The sequence below is a fragment of the Grampus griseus genome, assembly GCF_964374135.1.
Source record: "Grampus griseus genome assembly, chromosome: X".
Taxonomy (NCBI): domain Eukaryota; kingdom Metazoa; phylum Chordata; class Mammalia; order Artiodactyla; family Delphinidae; genus Grampus; species Grampus griseus.
The window spans coordinates 63,553,031-63,574,974 of record NC_138999.1 but is presented as its reverse complement, the minus strand read 5'-3'; the positions used below and the strand labels follow the sequence as shown (position 1 = coordinate 63,574,974).

At 39.1% G+C, this 21,944-nt stretch overlaps 1 protein-coding gene across 2 annotated transcripts in view; it reads right to left on the bottom strand.

Moving 5' to 3' along the window:
• Window positions 1–21,944, bottom strand: part of UPRT (uracil phosphoribosyltransferase homolog) — a 39,170-nt gene that overhangs the window by 1,709 nt on the left and 15,517 nt on the right. The window contains exons 1-6 of one of the 2 annotated variants that reach the window (XM_082681990.1): window positions 8,827–8,871; window positions 8,668–8,710; window positions 5,869–5,938; window positions 4,743–4,805; window positions 2,596–2,757; window positions 593–691 (exon numbers count right to left, since the gene is read on the bottom strand). In XM_082681990.1, the coding sequence (XP_082538116.1) occupies window positions 593–691; window positions 2,596–2,757; window positions 4,743–4,805; window positions 5,869–5,938; window positions 8,668–8,688 (415 nt within the window). In that variant the 5' untranslated portion in view covers window positions 8,689–8,710; window positions 8,827–8,871. Of the gene's footprint in view, window positions 1–592; window positions 692–2,595; window positions 2,758–4,742; window positions 4,806–5,868; window positions 5,939–8,667; window positions 8,711–8,826; window positions 8,872–21,944 lie in introns of those variants that run through there. The other variant, XM_082681989.1, reaches the window with a different exon arrangement.

Here is a 21,944-nt window from a genome sequence, read left to right as displayed (position 1 = left end):
GCTTTACAGTGACTATCCTAAATGCTGAATTTCTACATGCCTTTATGATTATTTTCTTAGGATACTTTCACAATCGTCTTAGATTACATGGCAAAAAAAACTAGGGTCGTAAATTAGGCTTACCTCTCTCAGGAAATAGAGGACACAAGTTCTTTCACTGTGCCCTTTGAGCAGAAGTCTAACTTTACAAACTTTTGATCTTTGCTTCACACTGCAAAGCTTACTTCAGTAAGACCACAGGGCTAGCTAGAACCTCGAGTTTCTTGCTGTTTGAGAGCAGTTTTCAGGCTCAGGTCGGGAGGCAGGAGAAATAGTGACCTTTCAGCCATTTGCAAGCTCTACTCAAACAGGGCCACCATGAAAACAACTGCAATCCCCTTCAATGGAATTAGTTCGTACTTCTTCATTTGAATTTGAACAACAGTAGAATGGTGTAAAGTATTACCACTAAGCTTAGAGATGACAAACACAAGTTATAACTACCAAAATTCAATTTGAATTTAATGTGGAAGCAAATGAACTTTTCCTCAGGATAAGAGGCTGGGCAGATGTACACTTAACCACCCCATGACCATCAAGAGCATGAACTCACCATGAGGAGTGGAGAACAGACTGAGTAGGATAATAACACTAGGTTGAACTCCATGTTCTATGAGAACCTTTACAGCTTCAATTACAGTGTTTCCAGTGCCTGAAATAAAATGACAACCAAATGCATTGGCAACTTTAACATTCATCTCAAAATGTCTTTGAGTTTCTTTGAAGTAAAGGCAGTTTAGTAATGTAATACAAGATACTACTAGAGGGCTTCCCTGGTGGCGCAGTGGTTGAGAATCTGCCTGCCAATGCAGGGGACACGGGTTCAAGCCCTGGTCTGGGAAGATCCCACATGCCGCGGAGCAGCTGGGCCCATGAGCCACAATTACTGAGCCTGCGCGTCTGGAGCCTGTGCTCCGCAGAGAACAAGAGAGGCAGCGATAGTGAGAGGCCCGCGCACCGCAATGAAGAGTGGCCCCCACTTACCACAACTAGAGAAAGCCCTCGCACAAAAATGAAGACCCAACACAGCCATAAATAAATTAATTAATTAAAAAAAAAGATACTACTAGACACCTTGAGAAAACCATAGTTCAAAAAGAGTCATGGACCACAATGTTCATTGAAGCTGTATTTACAACAGCCAGGACATGGAAGCAACCTAAGTGTCCATCAACAGATGAATGGATAAAGAAGATGTGGCACAACCTAGAGGGGTGGGATAGGGAGGGTGGGAGGGAGGGAGACGCAAGAGGGAAGAGATATGGAAACATGTATATGTATAACTGATTCACTTTGTTATAAAGCAGAAACTAACACACCATTGTAAAGCAATTATACTCCAATAAAGATGTAAAAAATAGATAAATAAATAAAAAATAAAATAAAAATAAAATGATGTGGCACATATATACAATGGAATATTACTCAGCCATAAAAAGAAGCAAAATTGAGTTATATGTAGTGAGGTGGATGGACCTAGAGTCTGTCATACAATGCAGTAAGTCAGAAAGAGAAAAACAAATACCATATGCTAACACATATATATGGAATCTAAAAAAAAAAAAGGGTTCTGAAGAACCTAGGGGCAGGACAGGAATAAAGATGCAGATGTAGGGAATGGACTTAAGGACACAGGGAGGGGGAAGGGTAAGCTGGGACGAAGTGAGAGAGTGGCATGGACATATATACACTACCAATTGTAAAACAGATAGCCAGTGAGAAGCAGCCGCATAGCACAGAGAGATCAGCTCGGTGCTTTGTGACCACCTAAACGGGTGGGATAGGGAGGGTGGGAGGGAGATGCAAGAGGAAGGAGATATGGGGTATATGTATATGTATAGCTGATTCACTCTGTTATAAAGCAGAAACTAACACACCATTGTAAAGGAATTATACTCCAATAAAGCTGTTAAAAAAAAAAGATACTACAAGACAAAGCTTCATTTGAAGGTGCCTGTTTTTTATCAATGATGTTATTTTCAATAACAGACATAACCCATATACTTTTCAGTTTTCAAATGCACAACAAGCCCTAAATTCGTTCAGTATTTGAGATATCAAATATAACACCCACCCACCACCCCTAACCCCAGGATATGAGTAAGCTTAGGAAACAGACTAGAATAGGAAAAAAAAAATTACCTCCAAAGAGGATAAATCCTTGAGAAAATCATTGCTATACTCATTGGGCTAGAGAAGGGACATATTTCAATGTATTTTCTGTGTTCTATATATTTTGCCTCATTAAATCCTTTGCTTCAATGTGTTAATTTTAAGATAGAAGTTTTTGGAGCTAATAAAGTTTGACTAATGTGTATTCTCTTATTACACAATAAGAATTCCCCAGAGAACTGCCCAGGGCAACTCCAAATCAAAACAAAACATTTAGAACAAAACAAAACATTTAGAAATGGCTTTCTAAAGAATGGTTTTTGAGAAAAACAAAAAACACATTTAGAAATGGTTTTCGCCTTTATATAAGGGTACCTAGAAGGCAGGCACTAAGTTGAATTTAAACCCTAACCAAAGGTTACAAATTAAACACAAGCCACTCACTGAGAATCGGATACATCAGAAGGACTTTTCTCCTGTAAATGTCTGGGGGGAACTTGGCATAATATACTTTGGCTCTTTGTGTCTCCTCATCACTCTGAATCAGGATCTTTCCAATTCGTATGGATCGACAGCAGTCTCGTAAACCTTGTTCCATTGCCTCACCTTGAAGAAGGAAATAAAAAAGAAGGAAAGAGGGATTAGGAGGAGATACAGTGAAAGTCCAAGAATAGGCCAAAGCAGAGTTTTTGACTGTTATTAATACAATAAATAAAGACATTGTCAAAATGGAAGCAATTCTTCTTAAGCTAACAGCTTTTACTTCGGATATGCTCATATTTTATACTTAGTTCAGGTCAATGAAACTAGGATACGCTAGTTTTATTGCTGGCTTGCAAGTTTTAGAGCTGTCATGCTTCCATGATTACAGTAAATAAAGTGTTTTATTAAGCTGCTCCTTGAACTTTTCTAATATCAGGAACATTTTACTCCTATTATTTTAAAGAAACTGTGTTACTTTCATCTGGCAAAAATATAAAATATTTATGGAAGAATGGGGGCTACAGACCAAAGGCTCTCCATTTAGATTAAGCTGGCGTCAAGAGATATCACTTAGACCCAGCAATGACTTCAATGGCAGAGGCTTCATTGGCAAACAGTGAAAAAGTAATATATGTTCCCTCTCCCCGCTAGAGAACCACAACCAACACCACCACCACACCCTTGGTTTCTGAACACAGAGCTATTTTTGAGTCTGAATTCCTTTAAGGAAGTGTTTGCCAAAGGTCAACCATTTTCATACCATCGTCAAGATTTTAGGCCACATCAAAATTCTACTTGTATGGTTATTTACTTAATATTTTTCTTTAAATTAACTGGTTTTTTTACATTTATTTTAAAAGGAAACTTTATATCACTAGTGAAAATATAAAAACAGTTTCTTTCTATTAGGTATGAAAATCAACCAATAGCTATTAAGGTTAAAAACACCCTGTCTATGCATCACCCCCAAGGTCATCCTGTATACACTAGGGGTGCGAGGACCATGCTGCTGCCTTTAGGGCAGAAGCTGGACTAAAACAGAAGAAATTGTGCCTTAAAAGCCCATCTCCATTGTCTTCACCAGTTTTAAAAGGTTGAACACCATTGTCCTGAAAATCCTATCGTTGCTTAAGAGCTACCTTCTATAAAAAAGGGAGCTTAAAGTTCCTATTTTATTGGAGATATTCAATTGTTCACAAACAGAACTTCATAGCCAGAGAAGAAAAGGGAATGTTTATATGTGAAATAAAAATCCGGGGACTTCCCTGGTGGTCCAGTGGTTAAGACTCCATGCTGCCACTGCAGGGGACACAGGTTGGATCCTTAGGGGAACTAAGATCCCACATGCTGCATGGTGTGGCAAAAAAAAAAATCTGTTTCCAATGCAAGCAAGTGGGGCTTCTACCATACCTTGGATCCTGTACAAAGAATAATTAAGGAATTAAGTTGCTGAACGGAAATAATCATCCCCATGTAACAGGTATAGGTCCTAATTACAGGCATGTGATTTTGCTGCACAAAGGTTGGTTTAGAAGGATAATCGGTTGGACTCAAACACAAATATTTATAACACTAGCAATTGGAAATACCTAGAGTTAATCACAGTTAAGTTCTTTTGCCTACATAGTCACATACTCATCAAATATAAAACTAAAAATATTAAACAAGCCATTCAGTCCAGTTCCTGACAGGGTAGGACTGTTCCTCACAAAAGAAATTAAAAAAAACAGAACAAAGATTTTCTCTAGTTGGGTGCTCAGAGTTCTGCAGGCCTGAATTTGTGCTGTATTCCCTCAAAATTCAAGCTGCCCTGTTCTCTCCAAGATAGCATCATTGCATCCTCTTGTTCTCCCACCCTCCTCTGAATCTTTCAAAGCTGGCTTGCCCATGGGGATAGGCCACTAGGGAAGATGCTCTGCAGTTAAAATTAGCCAAACTCGGCGACACATAGGCTATGATTCCAAGGCACCATGAGGATAGACAACACAGGTAGTGAGATTTAAGCTAAGGAAGGCTGCAATTGTGACAGACAAGACCGCCTCTCTCCTGGAAAATAGCAACTGCATCTATGCACGCAAAGAGACAAAGTCACACATATGCAAACCTACCGCTTCTCATTATGCTGACCCCACAGTTTCCCTTCTCAAATTTCACTCCTTCATACTTGTACCCTGTTGGGGAATAAAACCGAAGAATTTATCTTTCATCATTGGAGAGACCTACTTATTTAATAAAGTATCTAAGCTTTAAAGCAGATGGGTACAGAGCAACTTTTGTCCAGACATACTGTATAACATCATAGGTTCCCTGTGAAAGTAATAAGAAGAGCCATGATTTTTCATATTTACTTTTTAATTCTTCATAAAAAACCTGTGGGAATAATTGGGAGAGAGGTAGACTTCATCGACTGGGAACAGGCCTTATGATAGAATGATATTCACATACATGTTCCTCAAACTGAATTCAGACAAGAATTGTACTCCAAGAATGCTAGAAAGCCCATCAATTCAAACTGGGACCCCACTGTGAGCCACAGCAGAGAGCCTCCTCATTCCGGTCCCTTTTTATGAGCCTCCATTCTGCATTAAAAAGCAGAAGAGAAAGGTTGAAGTAATTATCAAGACATGTTCATGCCTTGGTCTCATCCTGAATTTGTATCAATTATGATGCAGCAAATTCAGCCCCCAATTTTCATAAAATCAACCTTTGGATATAACAGCTTCCATTATTTACTAAAGAACCAAATCAGAATTTCAAATCCCTAAAATAGGGATCCTTGGTTTCTTTCTATTAGAGCAGAACAAAGCCCCTTCTCTAATCCTCATCATTTTTAGTTTTCCTTTTTTTTTTACTTTTCATCCTTTTACCTGGAGTTTCAATGCCAAACCAGCCCACCCATTTGTTAACACCAGAAGCTTCCCTACAGAGGTGAAGATAAGCTGCCAGCAATTCTTAGCTCTGGTCCCAATGTGCCATCATCAAAGGCAACACCTGCATGCTGAAGAATATTTATTAACCTTTAACTTGAACTGACCAGCAAGCCATTAACAAAAGGTCATCCACATAAATTTCTTTGCTAAATGTCTCCAAGTTTATTAAGTTGTTTAAAAGAACAGCTCCACATAGACTCCTCATTTTGCATACTGATTTACTCAGACTGCTTTTTTTCCATTTTCCCCCAATTCTATCTCAGAATTTTTATGAGGCGAATATGAGAGTAACAGCCCTGGTTACCTGTTGGAGTGGTCACCATGCATTCTTTATATGGTAGCTGATTCAATCCCTCTTCCACAACAAGTCTGATCTAGAGAGTCAAAGGAAGAATAATAAGTTGAGAACTTGCTAAGAATCTCCTGTTAGCTGTAAGCCTCAGGAGCTGAAAACTAGGCAAAAAGTCAGTAACATACTAGGCAAGGATTTAGCTTATGGAAGTAGGAAGGGGGCCCCTATCATGTGTTAGATACAGAGATAGAAACAAATGCCAGGCTGCTTGCTGCTAGGTATCCAACCTCGGTTAGGCACATGATTGCCACTAAAAGGCTCAAGTATGCTTTCTGATTCTCATTCAGTCAGTCCAGGCTATATTATGAGAAATGCAATACTACAGCAAGTGTCAAGAGTCATGGCAGGAACACTTGGAAGTAATATACTTCTGGCTACTCTAGAAATAGTGCTCACTGGAAACTTCTTTGCCTTGTTTAGTACTCTGAAACTGTCAAGTCAGATACTTTTTAACAAAGGCCCACCATAATGCAAAATAAAGCCTGAATTTCTTAGGAGGAAATAAATGAGTGGATGGGGCTGAACCAATTTACTGAACTTGAAGAAGGATCCAGTCGAATGCATTGGGACTTCCCAGCTTAAAAAAAAAAAAAAAGGCTCCTAATGATCTTAATATGTGGTACAGAGGAAAGAATCCATCAGAACTACTAGGAATAGCCTCCAAAAACCACCGGTTATGGTATTTCTATGACTACCCAGAGCCCATTACAAAAAGGCAGTGCTGAGTCTGCAAAGCACATTTTCTCCAATCAATATTACATTACTGATTGAGACTCAGGAACATCAGGGAGAAATGTCAGGCCCCATGCTCTGTTATCACAACAAAACATCCTGCTGCCATTAAAATGATCAATGCTAAATGGGCCAGCACTTTGTCAACCTGCAGCACCAGAGGGTCAAGGAAGCTCATGAATACCGTGTGTGTGTGCATACTCACCTCTAGCCACCACCTTCTGTGGAGGTTAATGTTTCTTACGAGCAAAAAGTACACGGGAAGAAGAGGATCATTTTCTTTGAAGAGCCTAGTTCTCCTAGTAACACTCCTCTAAAGAGTCTTACCTCCTGCCCATCTCCTGCAACTCTGGGACAGAAACTAGTGTGTCCAAGCCTTACAGGAGAACATAAAACCAGAAGAAGGGTGACTAAAATATAAAGAACTCAAGATCTGAGCACCAGGAGAGCCAATCCTGACAAATTCAGGATAGAATTAATGTCCACTATAACAGGACCCTTGTGCTAGAAGAGACAGTGTACTAGAAATCCTCAACACTAGAAACCTCAACAGCTCCTGTCCCTACCACAATCACAACTGACCCTCCACACCCCCCACCCCCAATATCAGGACCTTCAAATCCAACTGCAGAGAACAGACAGGTCCTAATTACCATCCCCTGAGGTGAATTATGCCCTGGATCCTTATTATCTCACTTGACTAAGATATAATACTTGCCCTTCCAGGCAAGCATTTTACAATAACCATGAACTTACTTCCTATGTTCTCCAGAAAAATGGAACAAGGAGAGCAAAAGAAAGAGCAATCATTTTCTACCAGTGAACACCAAGACCTCTTGTTTTCCCCACAGCAGCCACTGACACAATTGCCTTGAACCTGTCCCTTTGGTTTGATAAAAGCATAAAGACAGAATAACCTATCACTCCAAGAATGTCAACTACATTTATCTTGATGCAGTCCAAGGATTATTACTGGCCCTGGAAGCTCAAATAGAAGTGGCCTTTGAACCAAGAATACTTAAAGTCAAAAATGGAACAGGAGTTGTCTACACTCTTTTGGAATAAAGATTTCCCTAGGGAAAAGGTAAATAAAGAGTTTCACGCCTCCCCCCACCAACACCATCACATTCCCTTTAATAATATATCTTCTACTATCTGATTATAACTATAAGCTTAATAAGTCACTTTTCTTTCTTTCCCAAACTAAATACTGAGAACAGTATTTAGATTGTAAACCCCACAATATCAGACACCATGCTATATGCTTTACCACTGTATCTCCTCCCCCCACAACACAGTCTAGCACAGTGTCTGACTCACATGAGTTCAATGTATATTTCATGAACAGATGAATACTAATAACCACAGCAGAATATGTGTCAACCTCATTCTAAGCACTGAACAAATTTAGATATAAACACAAGAAGTAAACAGGGCTTACCCAAGACAGCCCAATTTGGCCTGAGAACCTCTCAGATGACACTAACTAAACAGAATTGGGCTTGGTCAATTCTTAACAGCAAGTCCCTGAGCATAGACAGTACAACTTAGTATTTCACGTGTGAGGATACTACAGAAAAGAAGAGGCAAAATAGATATCCAACCCCGTGTAAACTACAAGCTAGGTATTAGTTTTTGTGCATTCGATGGATCCCACAAGGGTAACTACTAGGTCTTTTACATCTTTGATTTCCTTTTAATTTACTTCACTTCACTGCCCTAAGAGGAGGCATTTAAGCCTCAGGATCAGGTTACCAAGATCCACTTGAAAGGTAGTAAGTGGTACCTCAGAACTACAGAGAATTAGTTCATGGACAATGCTTTGAGGTGAATGGGACTGAGGCAGAGCTTTAATGCAACAGTAGAAACAACACTTGCAAAGTCTAGCAATATGTGGGTTACTTGGTACAATCTCTTTTGACCCCAGAATGCTCTAGAACAAAAAAGCCCCTTGGCCTACTACGATTGTATCACTAGGAACAACAGTGAAATGAAAATGGAAAGCCTCCATCCACCTACCAAACGATCCGCAGAAAACATGAAGTCCCCTCTACTGGCTGTCCTAAAAAAAAAGTACAAGTTTTAGTCTAGATTAGAGCTTTAAAGTGAAATATTACTTAATATATATAGTAACTCTGATATTAAAACGTATTACATGCTAAAAGCTTAAAGGCTTACCTGTAACAGACTATTATTGAGACATGACATTTTTCACTAGGATACAGGAACCTAAATGGAATGACTTGGTAAATATTATTGAAAATGCTCATTTGATATTAACACTAGAGAGAGGAATTGAAAAGATCATGCAGTCTCCCACGGAACTGCCCAAGTATATACTCTTCAATCAGGAGATGAACAAGTTCCCCCTGGAAGATGGCAGCAAGTCCAGAGCTCAAGTTAAGAAAAAAACTTTTCAGTTAGAAAACCAGGTTCTCCCCATTCTCACGCACCATTCACCTTGATCTAAAACCCTATTACCAACATAAGTAACCCATCTATTGATACTCTGTCTCTAATCCTTTTTGGAATGAGATTGGCACAAACAAGTAAATCCTCTGTTTCTGCCATTGTTTTCAAGAAGACATAACCTAATTTCCAAGACCTTTCTCAAACTATTGATAACTTTTTCCCTTTGCCTGTTTTTCAACCAAATAGTTTATTCCGTACATCTTTCTACCTACTGCCTGTACACTTCCTTCTGGCCAGTACTTTCAGATCCTGAGGTACCCAAGTAATAATAATCGAGGGTTGCACCTACCCACAAACTGTTACCCAGCCAAAAGAAGAATGTTTATAAGGCTGACATTTTTTCTGTATGTAAAAACCTAGCATTGTTCCTCCTCTTTCTCTCATGTAAGTTAAACGATCTGACAGACTTACAGTTTATGTACTTAAAAATCCCCATCTGCCTATCCATAGCATACCTAAAATATTCCCCAACACAGCATCAAAATGGCATATGCAAGCATATATTATCTCACTATACGATTAATCATGACTCTTTTTCAAGCTTCATTTACTTTCTCTGACAGGGAAAAGCAATGAAATACCCCTGACACAAATGGCATTAGGTTTCTTAGAGTAACCACAGTTCTATCATTATTACAGATACTAACTCTCTAAAATATGGACTATAATTGAGCAATAGGAAGAATATAGGCCTGTATTCTTTTCTTAATTTTAATTTTTTACATCTTTATTGGAGTATAATTGCTTTACAATGGTGTGTTAGTTTCTGCTTTATAACAAAGTGAATCAGTTATACATATACATATGTTCCCATATCTCTTCCCTCTTGCGTCTCCCTCCCTCCCACCCTCCCTATCCCACCCCTCCAGGTGGTCACAAAGCACTGAGATGATCTCCCTGAGCTATACGGCTGCTTCCCACTAGCTATCTACCTTACATTGGGTAGTGTATATATGCCCATGCCTCTCTCTCGTTTGTCAAAGCTTAGCCTTCCCCCTCCCCATATCCTCAAGTCCATTCTCTAGTAGGTCTGTGTCTTTATTCCTGTCTTACCCCTAGGTTCTTCATGACATTTTTTTTCTTAAATTCCATATATATGTGTTAGCATATGGTATTTGTCTTTCTCTTTCTGACTTACTTCACTCTGTATGACAGACTCTAGCTCTATCCACCTCATTACAAATAGCTCAATTTCGTTTCTTTTTATGGATGAGTAATATTCCATTGCATATATGTGCCACATCTTCTTTATCCATTCATCCGATGATGGACACTTAGGTTGTTTCCATCTCCGGGCTACTGTAAATAGAGCTGCAATGAACATTTTGGTACATAACTCTTTTTGAATTATGGTTTTCTCAGGGTATATGCCCAGTAGTGGGATTGCTGGGTCATATGGTAGCTCTGTTTGTAGTTTTTCAAGGAACCTCCATACTGTTCTTCACAGTGGCTGTACCAATTCACGTTCGCACCAGCAGCACAAGCGTGTCCACACCCTCTCCAGCATTTATTGTTTCTAGATTTTTTGATGATGGCCATTCTGACTGGTGTGAGATGATATCTCATTGAAGTTTTGATTTGCATTTCTTTAATGATTAATGATGTTGAGCATTCTTTCATGTGTTTGCTGGCAGTCTGTATATCTTTTTTGGAGAAATGTCTATTTAGATCTTCTGCCCATTTTTGGATTGGGTTGTTTGTTTTTTTTTTGTTATTGAGCTGCATGAGCTGCTTATAAATTATGGAGATTAATCCTTTGTCAGTTGCTTCATTTGCAAATATTTTCTCCCATTCTGAGGCTTGTCTTTTGGTCTTGTTTATGGTTTCCTTTGCTGTGCAAATGCTGTGTAGTTTCATTAGGTCCCATTTGTTTATTTTTGTTTTTATTTCTGTTTCTCTAGGAAGTGAGTCAAAAAGGATCTTGCTGTGATTTATGTCATAGAGTGTTCTGCCTATGCTTTCCTCTAAGAGTTTGATAGTTTCTGGCCTTATATTTAGGTCTTTAATCCATTTTGAGCTTATTTTTGTGTATGGTGTTAGGGAGTGATCTAATCTCATACTTTTACAAGTACCTGTCAAGTTTTCCCAGCACCACTTATTGAAGAGGCTGTTCTTTCTCCACTGTATATTCCTGCCTCCTTTATCAAAGATAAGGTGACCATATGTGCCTGGGTTTATCTCTGAGCTTTCTATCCTGTTCCATTGATCTATCTTTTTCATTTTGTGCCAGTACCATACTGTCTTGATTACTGTAGCTTTGTACTATAGTCTGAAATCACGAAGCCTGATTACTCCAGCTCCGTTTTTTGTTCTCAAGATTGCTTTGGCTCTTCAGGATCTTTTCTGTCTCCATACAAATTGTGAAATTTTTTGTTCTAGTTCTGTGAAAAATGCCACTGGTAGTTTGATAGGGATTGCATTGAATCTGTAGATTGCTTTGGGTAGTAGAGTCATTTTCACAATGTTGATTCTTCCAATCCAAGAACATGGTATACCTCTCCATCTATTTGTATCATCTTTAATTTCTTTCATGAGTGTCTTATAATTTTCTGCAAACAGGTCTTTTGTCTCCTTAGGTAGGTTTATTCCTAGATATTTTAATCTTTTTGTTGCAGTGGTAAATGGGAGTGTTTTCTTGATTTCACTTTCAGATTTTTCATCATTAGTGTATAGGAATGCCAGAGATTTCTGTGCATTAATTTTGTATCCTGCTACTTTACCAAATTCATTGATTAGCTCTAGTAGTTTTCTGGTAGCATCTTTAGGATTCTCTATGCATAGTATCATGTCATCTGCAAACAGTGACAGCTTTACTTCTTCTTTTCCGATTTGGATTCCTTTATTTCCTTTTCTTCTCTGATTGCTGTGGCTAAAACTTCCAAAACTATGTTGAATAAGAGTGATGAGAGTGGGCAACCTTGTCTTCTTCCTGATCTTAGTGGAAATGCTTTCAGTTTTTCACCATTGAGGATGATGTTGGATGTGGGCTTGTCATATATGGCCTTTATTATGTTGAGGAAAGTTCACTCTATGTCTACTTCCTGCAGGGTTTTTATCATAAATGGGTGTTGAATTCTGTCGAAAGCTTTCTCTGCATCTATTGAGATGATCATATGGTGTTTCTCCTTCAATATGTTAATATGGTATATCACGTTGATTGATTTGCGTATAATGAACAATCCTTGCATTCCTGGAATAAACCCCACTTGATCATGGTGTATGATCCGTTTAATGTGTTGGATTCTGTTTGCTAGTATTTTGTTGAGGATTTTTGCATCTATGTTCATCAGTGATATTGGCCTGTAGTTTTCTTTCTTTGTGACATCCTTGTCTGGTTTTGGTATCAGGCTGATGGTGGCCTCGTAGAATGAGTTTGGGAGTGTTCCTCCCTCTGCTATATTTTGGAAGAGTTTGAGAAGGACAGGTGTTAGCTCTTCTCTAAATGTTTAATAGAATTCGCCTGTGAAGCCAACTGGCCCTGGGCTTTTGTTTATTGGAAGATTTTTAATAACAGTTTCAATTTCAGTGCTTGTGATTTGTCTGTTCATATTTTCTATTTCTTCCTGATTCAGTCTTGGCAGGTTGTGCATTTCTAAGAATTTGACCATTTCTTCCAGTTTGTCCATTTTTTTGGCAGAGGGCTGCTTGTAGTAATCTCTCCTGATCTTTTGTAATTCTGCAGTGTCACTTGTTACTTCTCTTTTTTCATTTCTAATTCTATTGATTTGAGTCTTCTCCCTTTTTTGCTTGATGAGTCTCGCTAATGGTTTATCAATTTTGTTTATCTTCTCAAAGAACCAGCTTTTAGTTTTATTGATCTTTGCTATCGTTTCCTTCATTTCTTTTTCATTTATTTCTGATCTGATCTTTATGATTACTTTCCTTCTGCTAACTTTGGGGTTTTTTTGTTTTTCTTTCTCTAATTGCTTTAGGTGCAAGGTTAGGTTGTTTATTTGAGATGTTTCCTGTTTCTTAAGGTAGGACTGTATTGCTATAAACTTCCGTCTTAGATCTGCTTTTGCTGCATCCCATAGGTTTTGGGTCATCGTGTCTCCATTGTCATTTGTTTCTACGTATTTTTTGATTTCCTGTTTGATTTCTTCAGTTATCACTTCATTAGTAAGTCATGTATTGTTTAGCCTCCGTGTGTTTGTATTTTTACAGATATTTTCCTGTAATTGATATCTAGTCTCATAGCGCTGTGGTCAGATAAGATACTTGATACAATTTCAATTTTCTTAAATTTACCAAGGCTTGATTTGTGACACAAGATATGATCTATCCTGGAGAATGTTTCATGAGCACTTGAGAAAAATGTGTATTCTGTTGTTTTTGGATGGAATGTCCTATAAATATCAATTAAGTCCATCTTGTTTAATGTACCATTTAAAGCTTGTGTTTCCTTATTTGTTTTCATTTTGGATGATGTGTCCATTGGTGAAAGTGGGGTGTTAAAGTCCCCTGCTATGAATGTGTTACTGTCGATTTCCCCTTTTATGGCTGTTGGTATTTGCCTTATGTATTGAGGTGCTCCTGTGTTGGCTGCATAAATATTTACAATTGCTATACTTTCTTCTTGGAGCGATCCCTTGATCATTATGTAGTGTCCTTCTTTGTCTCTTCTAATAGTCTTTATTTTAAAGTCTATTTTCTCTGATATGAGAATTGCTACTCCAGCTTTCTTTTGCTTTCCATTTGCATGGAATATCTTTTACCATCCACTTACTATCAGTCTGTATGTGTCTCTAAGTCTGAAGTGGGTCTCTTGCAGACAGCGTATATATGGGTCTCGTTTTCGTATCCATTCAGCCAATCTGTGTCTTTTGGTGGGAGCATTTATTCCATTTAGATTTAAGGTAATTATCGATATGTATGTTCCTATTCCCATTTTCTTAATTGTTTTGGGTTCGTTGTTGTAGGTCTTTTCCTTCTCTTGTGTTTCTTGCCTAGAGAAGTTCATTTAGCACTTGTAAACCTGGTTTGGTGGTGCTGAACACTCTCAGCTTTTGCTTGTCTGTAAAGGTTTTAATTTCTCCATCAAATCTGAATGAGATCCGTGCTGGGTAGAGTAACCTTGGTTGAAGGTTTTTTCTACTTCATCACTTTAAATATGTCCTGCCAGTCCCTTCTGGCTTACAGAGTTTCTGCTAAAAGGTCAGAGGTTAACCTTATGGGGATTCCCTTGTGTGTTATTTGTTGTTTTTCCCTTGCTGCTTTTAATTTGTTTTCTTTTTATTTATTTTTTGACAGCTTGATTAATATGTGTCTTGGCGTATTTCTCCTTGGATTTATCCTGTATGGGACTCTCCGTGTTTCCTGGACTTGATTAACTATTTCCTTTCCCATATTAGGGAAGTTTTCAACTATAATCTCTTCAAATATTTTCTCAGTCCCTTTCTTTTTCTCTTCTTCTTCTGGAACCCCTATAATTCGAATGTTGGTGCATTTGATGTTGTCCCAGAGGTCGCTGAGACTGTCCTCAGTTCTTTTCATTCTTTTCTCTATATTCTGCTCTACAGTAGTTATTTCCACTATTTTATCTTCCAGGCCACTTACCCATCTTCTGCCTCAGTTATTCTGCTATTGATCCCATCTAGAGTATTTTTAATTTCATTTATTGTGTTGTTCATCATTGTTTGTTTCATCTTTAGTTCTTCTAGGTCCTTGTTAAATGTTTCTTGTATTTTCTGTATTCTATTTCTAAGATTTTGGATCATCTTTACTATCATTATTCTGAATTCTTTTTCAGGTAGACTGCATATTTCCTCTTCATTTGTTAGGTCTGGTGCATTTTTATCTTGCTCCTTCAACTGATGTGTGTTTTTCTGTCCTCTCATTTTGCTTATCTTACTGTGTTTGGGATCTCCTTTTTGCAGGCTGCAGGTTCATAGTTCCCGTTGTTTTTGGTGTCTGTCCCCAGTGGCTAAGGTTGGTTCAGTGGGCTGTGTAGGCTTCCTGGTGGAGGGAACTAGTGTCTGTGTTCTGGTGGATGAGGCTGGATCTTGTCTTTCTGGTGGGCAAGTCCACGTCTGTTGGTGTGTTTCTGGGTGTCTGTCGACTTATTATGATTTTAGGCAGCCTCTCTGCTAATGGGTGGGGTTGTGTTCCTGTCTTGCTAGTTGTTTGGTATAGGGTGTGCAGCACTGTAGCTTGTTGGTCGTTGGGTGAAGCTGGCTGCTAGTGTTGAGATGGAGATTTCTGGGACATTTTCGCCATTTGATATTACGTGGAGCTGGGAGGTCTCTTGTGGACCAGTGTCCTGAAGTTGGCTCTCCCACCTCAGAGGCACAGCACTGACTCCTGGCTGCAGCACCTACAGCCTTTCATCCACACGGCTCAGAATAAAAGGGAGAAAAAGTAGAAAGAAAGAATTAGTAGAAGTAGAAAGAAAGAAAGAAAGAAAGAAAGGAAGAAAGGAGGGAGGGAGGGAGGGAGAGAGGGAAGAAGGAAGGAGGGAAGGAAGGAAAAAAGAAAGAAAGAAGATAAAGTAAAATAAAATAAAGTAAGATAAAATAAAAGAAAGTTATTAAAGTAAAAAATAACTATTAAGAAGAAAACATTAAAAAAAAATGGACAGATAGTACCCTACAACAAACGGTGGAAGCAAAGCTATACAGACAAAATCTCACACAGAAGCATACACATACACACTCACAAAAAGAGGAAAAGGGGAAAAAATCATAAATCTTGCTCTCAAAGTCCACCTACTCAATTTGGGGTGATTTGTTGTCTAAAGGAGGGAAGGAAGGAAAGAAAGAAAGAAGATAAAGTAAAATAAAATAAAAATAAAATAAAGTTACTAAAATAAAAAATATTAAGAAAAAAATTTTTAAAGAAGGATGGATAGAACCCTACGACAAATGGTGGAAGCAAAGCTATGCAGACAAAATCTCACACAGAAGGATACACATACACACTCACAAAAAGAGGAAAAGGGGAAAAAAATCATTAATCTTGCTCTCAAAGTCCACCTCCTCAATTTTGGATGATTTGTTGTCTATTCAGGTATTCCACAGATGCAGGGTACATCAAGTTGATTGTGGAGCTTTAATCTGCTGCTTCCGAGGATGCTGGGAGAGCCTTCCCTTTCTCTTCTTTTTTCTCTCAGCTCCCGGGGCTCAGCTTTGGATTTGGCCCCGCCTCTGAGTGTAGGTCGCCGGAGGGCATCTGTTCTTCGCTCAGACAGGACGGGGTTAAAGGAGCAGCTGCTTCAGGGACTCTGGCTCACTCAGGCCGCGGGAGGGAGGGGTACGGAGTGTGGGGTGAACCTGCGGCGGCAGAGGCCGGCGTGATGTTGCACCAGCCTGAGGCGCGCCATGCGTTCTCCCGGGGAAGTTGTACCTGGATCCCAGGACCCTGGCAGTGGCGGGCTGCACAGGCTCCCCGGAAGGGGCGTGTGGATAGTGACCTGTGTTCACACACAGGCTTCTTAGTGGCGGCAGCAATAGCCTTAGCATCTTATGCCCGTCTCTGTGGTCCGTGCTTTTAGCCGCGGCTCACGCCCGTCTCTGGAGCTCCTTTAAGCAGCGCTCTTAATCCCCTCTCCTCCCACACCAGGAAACAAAGAGGGAAGAAAAAGTCTCTTGCCTCTTCGGCAGGTCCAGACTTTTCCCCGGACTCCCTCCCGCCTAGCCGTGGTGCACTAACGCCCTGCAGGCTGTGCTCATGCTGCCAACCCCAGTCCTCTCCCTGCACTCTGACCGAAGCCCGAGCCTCAGCTCCCAGCCCTGCCCACTCCGGCGGGTGAGCAGACAAGCCTCTTGAGCTGGTGTGTGCTGGTCCACTGATCCTCTGTGCGGGAATCTCTCCACTTTGCCCTCTGCACCCCTGTTGCTGTTCTCTCCTCCGTGGCTCTGAAGCTTTTCCCCCTCCGCCACCCGCAGTCTCTGCCCACGACGGGGCTTCCTAGTGTGTGGAAACCTTTCCTCCTTCACATCTCCCTCCCAATGGTGCAGGTCCTGTCCCTATCCTTTTGTCTCTGTTTATTCTTTTTTCTTTTGCCCTACCCAGGTATGTGGGGAGTTTCTTGCCTTTTGGGAGGTCTGAGGTCTTCTGCCAGCATTCAGGAGGTGTTCTGTATGAGTTCTTCCACGTGTAGATGTATTTCTGGTGTATCTGTGGGGAGGAAGGTGATCTCGCATCTTACTCTTCTGCCATCTTCCAAAATCCCTAAGTCTGTATTCTTTATATATAAATACTCCCTAAACTCAGAAAACTCTATCCACACACCTACACATAGACAGCCCATTTAAAACAGGCTTTATGTACTGTGGTTTTCAAATGAAACTATACTAATAATATTACACTTTCACCTTTCATTTCTATAATTAACCTTCACAACATGCTTGTCAAAGAAGTAAAAGTCAGCGAACTACCAAGAAAAAAGAAAAAAAGACTGACGCCTACTTCCCCATTCGCTAGACCTACATAAACTTGTCTAAGTAGCCAGAACACAGTTTTTCAATAGGGAAGATAAGTCTGGATTTGTCTTAAAGAAATATTCAATAGTATATCTTGAGAACACATCTGAAATGTTTGTCTTTAATTTTTAAACAGTTACACAAATATATTACATAGAAAAGTTAGGTTAATTGATCAGAGTTGCCCAAATTCATTATTTTACTTTAGAAACAGACATTGTAACATCTTCACACTCTCCTCAAAAGTATCAGCATCATCTGATAACTTCTGGATGATAAGCACTTCTCTACATTCCAAAAAAGGTACACACTATGAGAACCTAATGTGAACTGTTATCTCTTCATAGCTATTTGACTTCCAGTTAAAGCAGTCACTGCTCCAGGTCATCCCACTACAAACAGTAATTACTAACTTATCCCCTGATGTTTTTGACAGGCTTCAGATGGACACTGTTTACTTAAATCAATTTAGAAATTAAAGTACAGTTAGAATACAGTAAGTGGGTTGCATTCCTTAAAAACCCACAGTCACACCGCACGGGTTTGTGACCAGGGGCTGTCGCAGTCCTCATTCTGGACTATGGTTTTATGTTTAAATTATCCACATCAATCAGCAGCATCATTTGGGATTTCTGAGCAGACACTTCAAGCACAATTTCTGGACTGAAGGGGCGAAAAATGTCTGACACCAATGCAAGCTTACTCCGTGCTGCCAGAGCAGGCAACTTAGACAAAGTAGTGGAATATCTCAAGGTGGGCATATACATCAATACCTGCAACCAGCCGTGTGGATGAAAGGCTCTTGGTGCTGCAGCCAGGAGTCAGTGCTGTGCCTCTGAGGTGGAAGACCCAACCTCAGGACACTGGTCCACAAGAGACCTCCCAGCTCCACATAATATCAAATGGCGAAAATCTCCCAGAGATGTCCATCTCAACACCAACACCCAGCTTCACTCAACGACCAGCAAGCTACAGTGCTGGACACCCTATGCCAAACAACTAGTAAGAGAGGAACACAACCCCACCCATTAGCAGAGAGGCTGCCTAAAATCATAATAAGTCCACAGACACCCCAAAACACACCACCAGACGTGGACCTGCCCACCAGAAAGACAAGAACCAGCCTCATCCACCAGAACACAGGCACTACTCCCCTCTACCAGGAAGCCTACACAACCCACTGAACCAACCTAACCCACTGGGGACAGACACCAAAAACAACGGGAATTACGAACCCGCAGCCTGCAAAAAGGAGACCCCCAAAACAGTAAGATAAGCAAAATAAAAAGGCAGAAAAACACACAGCAGATGAAGGAGCAAGATAAAAACCCACCAGACCTAACAAATGAAGAGGAAATGGGCAAGCTACCTGAAAAAGAATTCAGAATAATGATAGTAAAGATGATCCAAAATCTTAGAAATAGAATACAGAAAATACAAGAAACATTTAACAAGGACCTAGAAGAATTAAAGATGAAACAAGCAACGAAGAACAACACAATAAATGAAATTAAAAATACTCTAGAAGGGATCAATAGCAGAATAACTGAGGCAGAAGAACGGATAAGTGACCTGGAAGATAAAATAGTGGAAGTAACTACTGCAGAGCAGAATAAAGAAAAAAGAATGAAAAGAACTGATAACAGTCTCAGAGACCTCTGGGACAACATCAAACGCACCAACATTCGAATTATAGGGGTTCCAGAAGAAGAAGAGAAAAAGAAAGGGACTGAGAAAATATTTGAAGAGATTATAGTTGAAAACTTCCCTAATATGGGAAAGGAAATAGTTAATCAACTCCAGGAAGCACAGAGAGTCCCATACAGGATAAATACAAGAAGAAACACAGCAAGACACACATTAATCAAACTGTCAAAAAATAAATAAAAAGAAAACAAATTAAAAGCAGCAAGGGAAAAAAAAAAGCAGCAAGGGAAAAACAACAAATAACACACAAGGGAATCCCCATAAGGTTAACAGCTGATCTTTCAGCAGAAACTATGCAAGTTAGAAGGGACTGGCAGGACATATTTAAAGTGATGAAGGAGAAAAACCTGCAACCAAGATTACTCTACCCAGAAAGGATCTCATTCAGATTTGATGGAGAAATTAAAACCTTTACAGACAAGCAAAAGCTGAGAGAGTTCAGCACCACCAAACCAGCTTTATAGCAAAGGTTAAAGGACCTTCTCTAGGCAAGAAACACAAGAGAAGGAAAAGCCTTACAATAACAAACCAAAACACTTAAGAAAATGGGAATAGGAACATACATATCAATAATTACCTTAAATGTAAATGGACTAAATGCTCCCACCAAAAGACACAGACTGGCTGAATGGATACAAAGACAAGACCCATATATATGCTGTCTACAAGAGACCCACTTCAGACCTAGAGACACATACAGACTGAAAGTGAGGGGATGGAAAAATATATTCCATGCAAATGGAAAGCAAAAGAAAGCTGTAGTATCAATTCTCATATCAGGAAAAATAGACTTTAAAATAAAGACTATTAGAAGAGACAAAGAAAGACACTACATAATGATCAAGGTATTGATCCAAGAAGAAGATATAACAATTGTAAATATTTATGCACCCAACATAGGAGCACCTCAATACATAAGGCAAATACTAACAGCCATAAAAGGGGAAATCGACAGTAACACAATCATAGTAGAGGACTTTAAAACCTCACTTTCACCAATGAACAGATCATCCAAAATGAAGATAAATAAGGAAACAGAAGCTATAAATGATACACTAAAAAAGATGGACTTAATTGAAATTTATAGAACATTCCATCCAAAAACAGCAGAATACACATTTTCTCAAGTGCTCATGAAACATTCTGCAGGATAGATCATATATTGGGTCACAAATCAAGCCTGGTAAATTTAAGAAAATTAAAATTGTATCAAGTATCTTTTCCGACCACAATGCTAGGAGACTAGATATCAATTACAGAAAAAGATCTCTAAAAAATACAAACACATGGAGGGTAAACAATACAGTACTTAATAACGAAGTGATCACTGAAAAAATAAAAGAGGAAATCAAAAAATACCTTGAAACAAATGACAATGAAGACACGACGAACAAAAATCTATGGGATGCAGCAAAAGGAGTTCTAAGAGGAAAGTTTATAGCAATAAAATCCTACCTTAAGATACAGGAAACAACTCAAATAAACAAAGTAACCTTGAACCTAAAGCAATAAGACAAAGAAGAACAAAAAAACCCCAAAGTTAGCAGAAGGAATGAAATTATAAAAATCAGATCAGAAATAAATGAAAAATAAATGAAGGAAATGATAGCAAAGATAATAAAACTAAAAGCTGGTTCTTTGAGAAGGTAAACAAAATTGATAAATCATTAGCCAGACTGATCAAGAATAAAAGGAAGAAGACTCAAATCAATAGAATTGGAAATGAAAAAGGAGAAGTAACAACTGACACTGCACAAATACAAAAGATCATGAGAGATTACTACAGGCAACTCTATGCCAATAAAATGGACAACCTGGAAGAAAAGGACAAATTCTTAGAAATGCATAAACTTCTGAGACTGAACCAGGAAAATATAGAATATATGAACAGAAAAATCACAAGCACTGAAATTGAAACTGTGATTAAAAATCTTCCAACAAACAAAAGCCCAGGACCAGATGGCTTCACAGGTGAATTCTATCAAACATTTAGAGAAGAGCTAACACCTATCCTTCTCAAACTCTTCCAAAATATAGCAGAGGGAGGAACATTCCCAAACTCATTCTACGAGGCCACCATCACCTTGATACCAAAACTAGACAAGGATGTCACAAAGAAAGAAAACTACAGGCCAATATCACTGATGAACATAGATGCAAATATCCTCAACAAAATACTAGCAAACAGAATCCAACAACACATTAAAAGAATCATACACCATGATCAAGTGGGGTTTATTCCAGGAATGCAAGGATTGTTCAATATACGCAAACCAATCAATGTGATCCACCATATTAACAAATTGAAGGAGAAAAACCACACGATCATCTCAACAGATGCAGAGAAAGCTTTTGACAAAATTCAACAACAATTTATGATAAAAAGTCCTGGAGAAAGTAGGCAGAGAGGGAACGTTCCTCAACATAATAAAGGCCATGTATGACAAACCGACAGTCAACATCGTCCTCAATGGTGAAAAACTGAAAGCATTTCACTAAGATCAGGAACAAGACAAGGTTGCCCACTCTCACCACTCTTATTCAACATAGTTTTGGAAGTTTCAGCCACAGCAATCAGAGAAGAAAAGGAAATAAAAGGAATCCAAATCGGAAAAGAAGTAAAGCTGTCACTGTTTGCAGATGACATGATACTATACATAGAGAATCCTAAAGATGCTACCACAAAACTACTAGAGT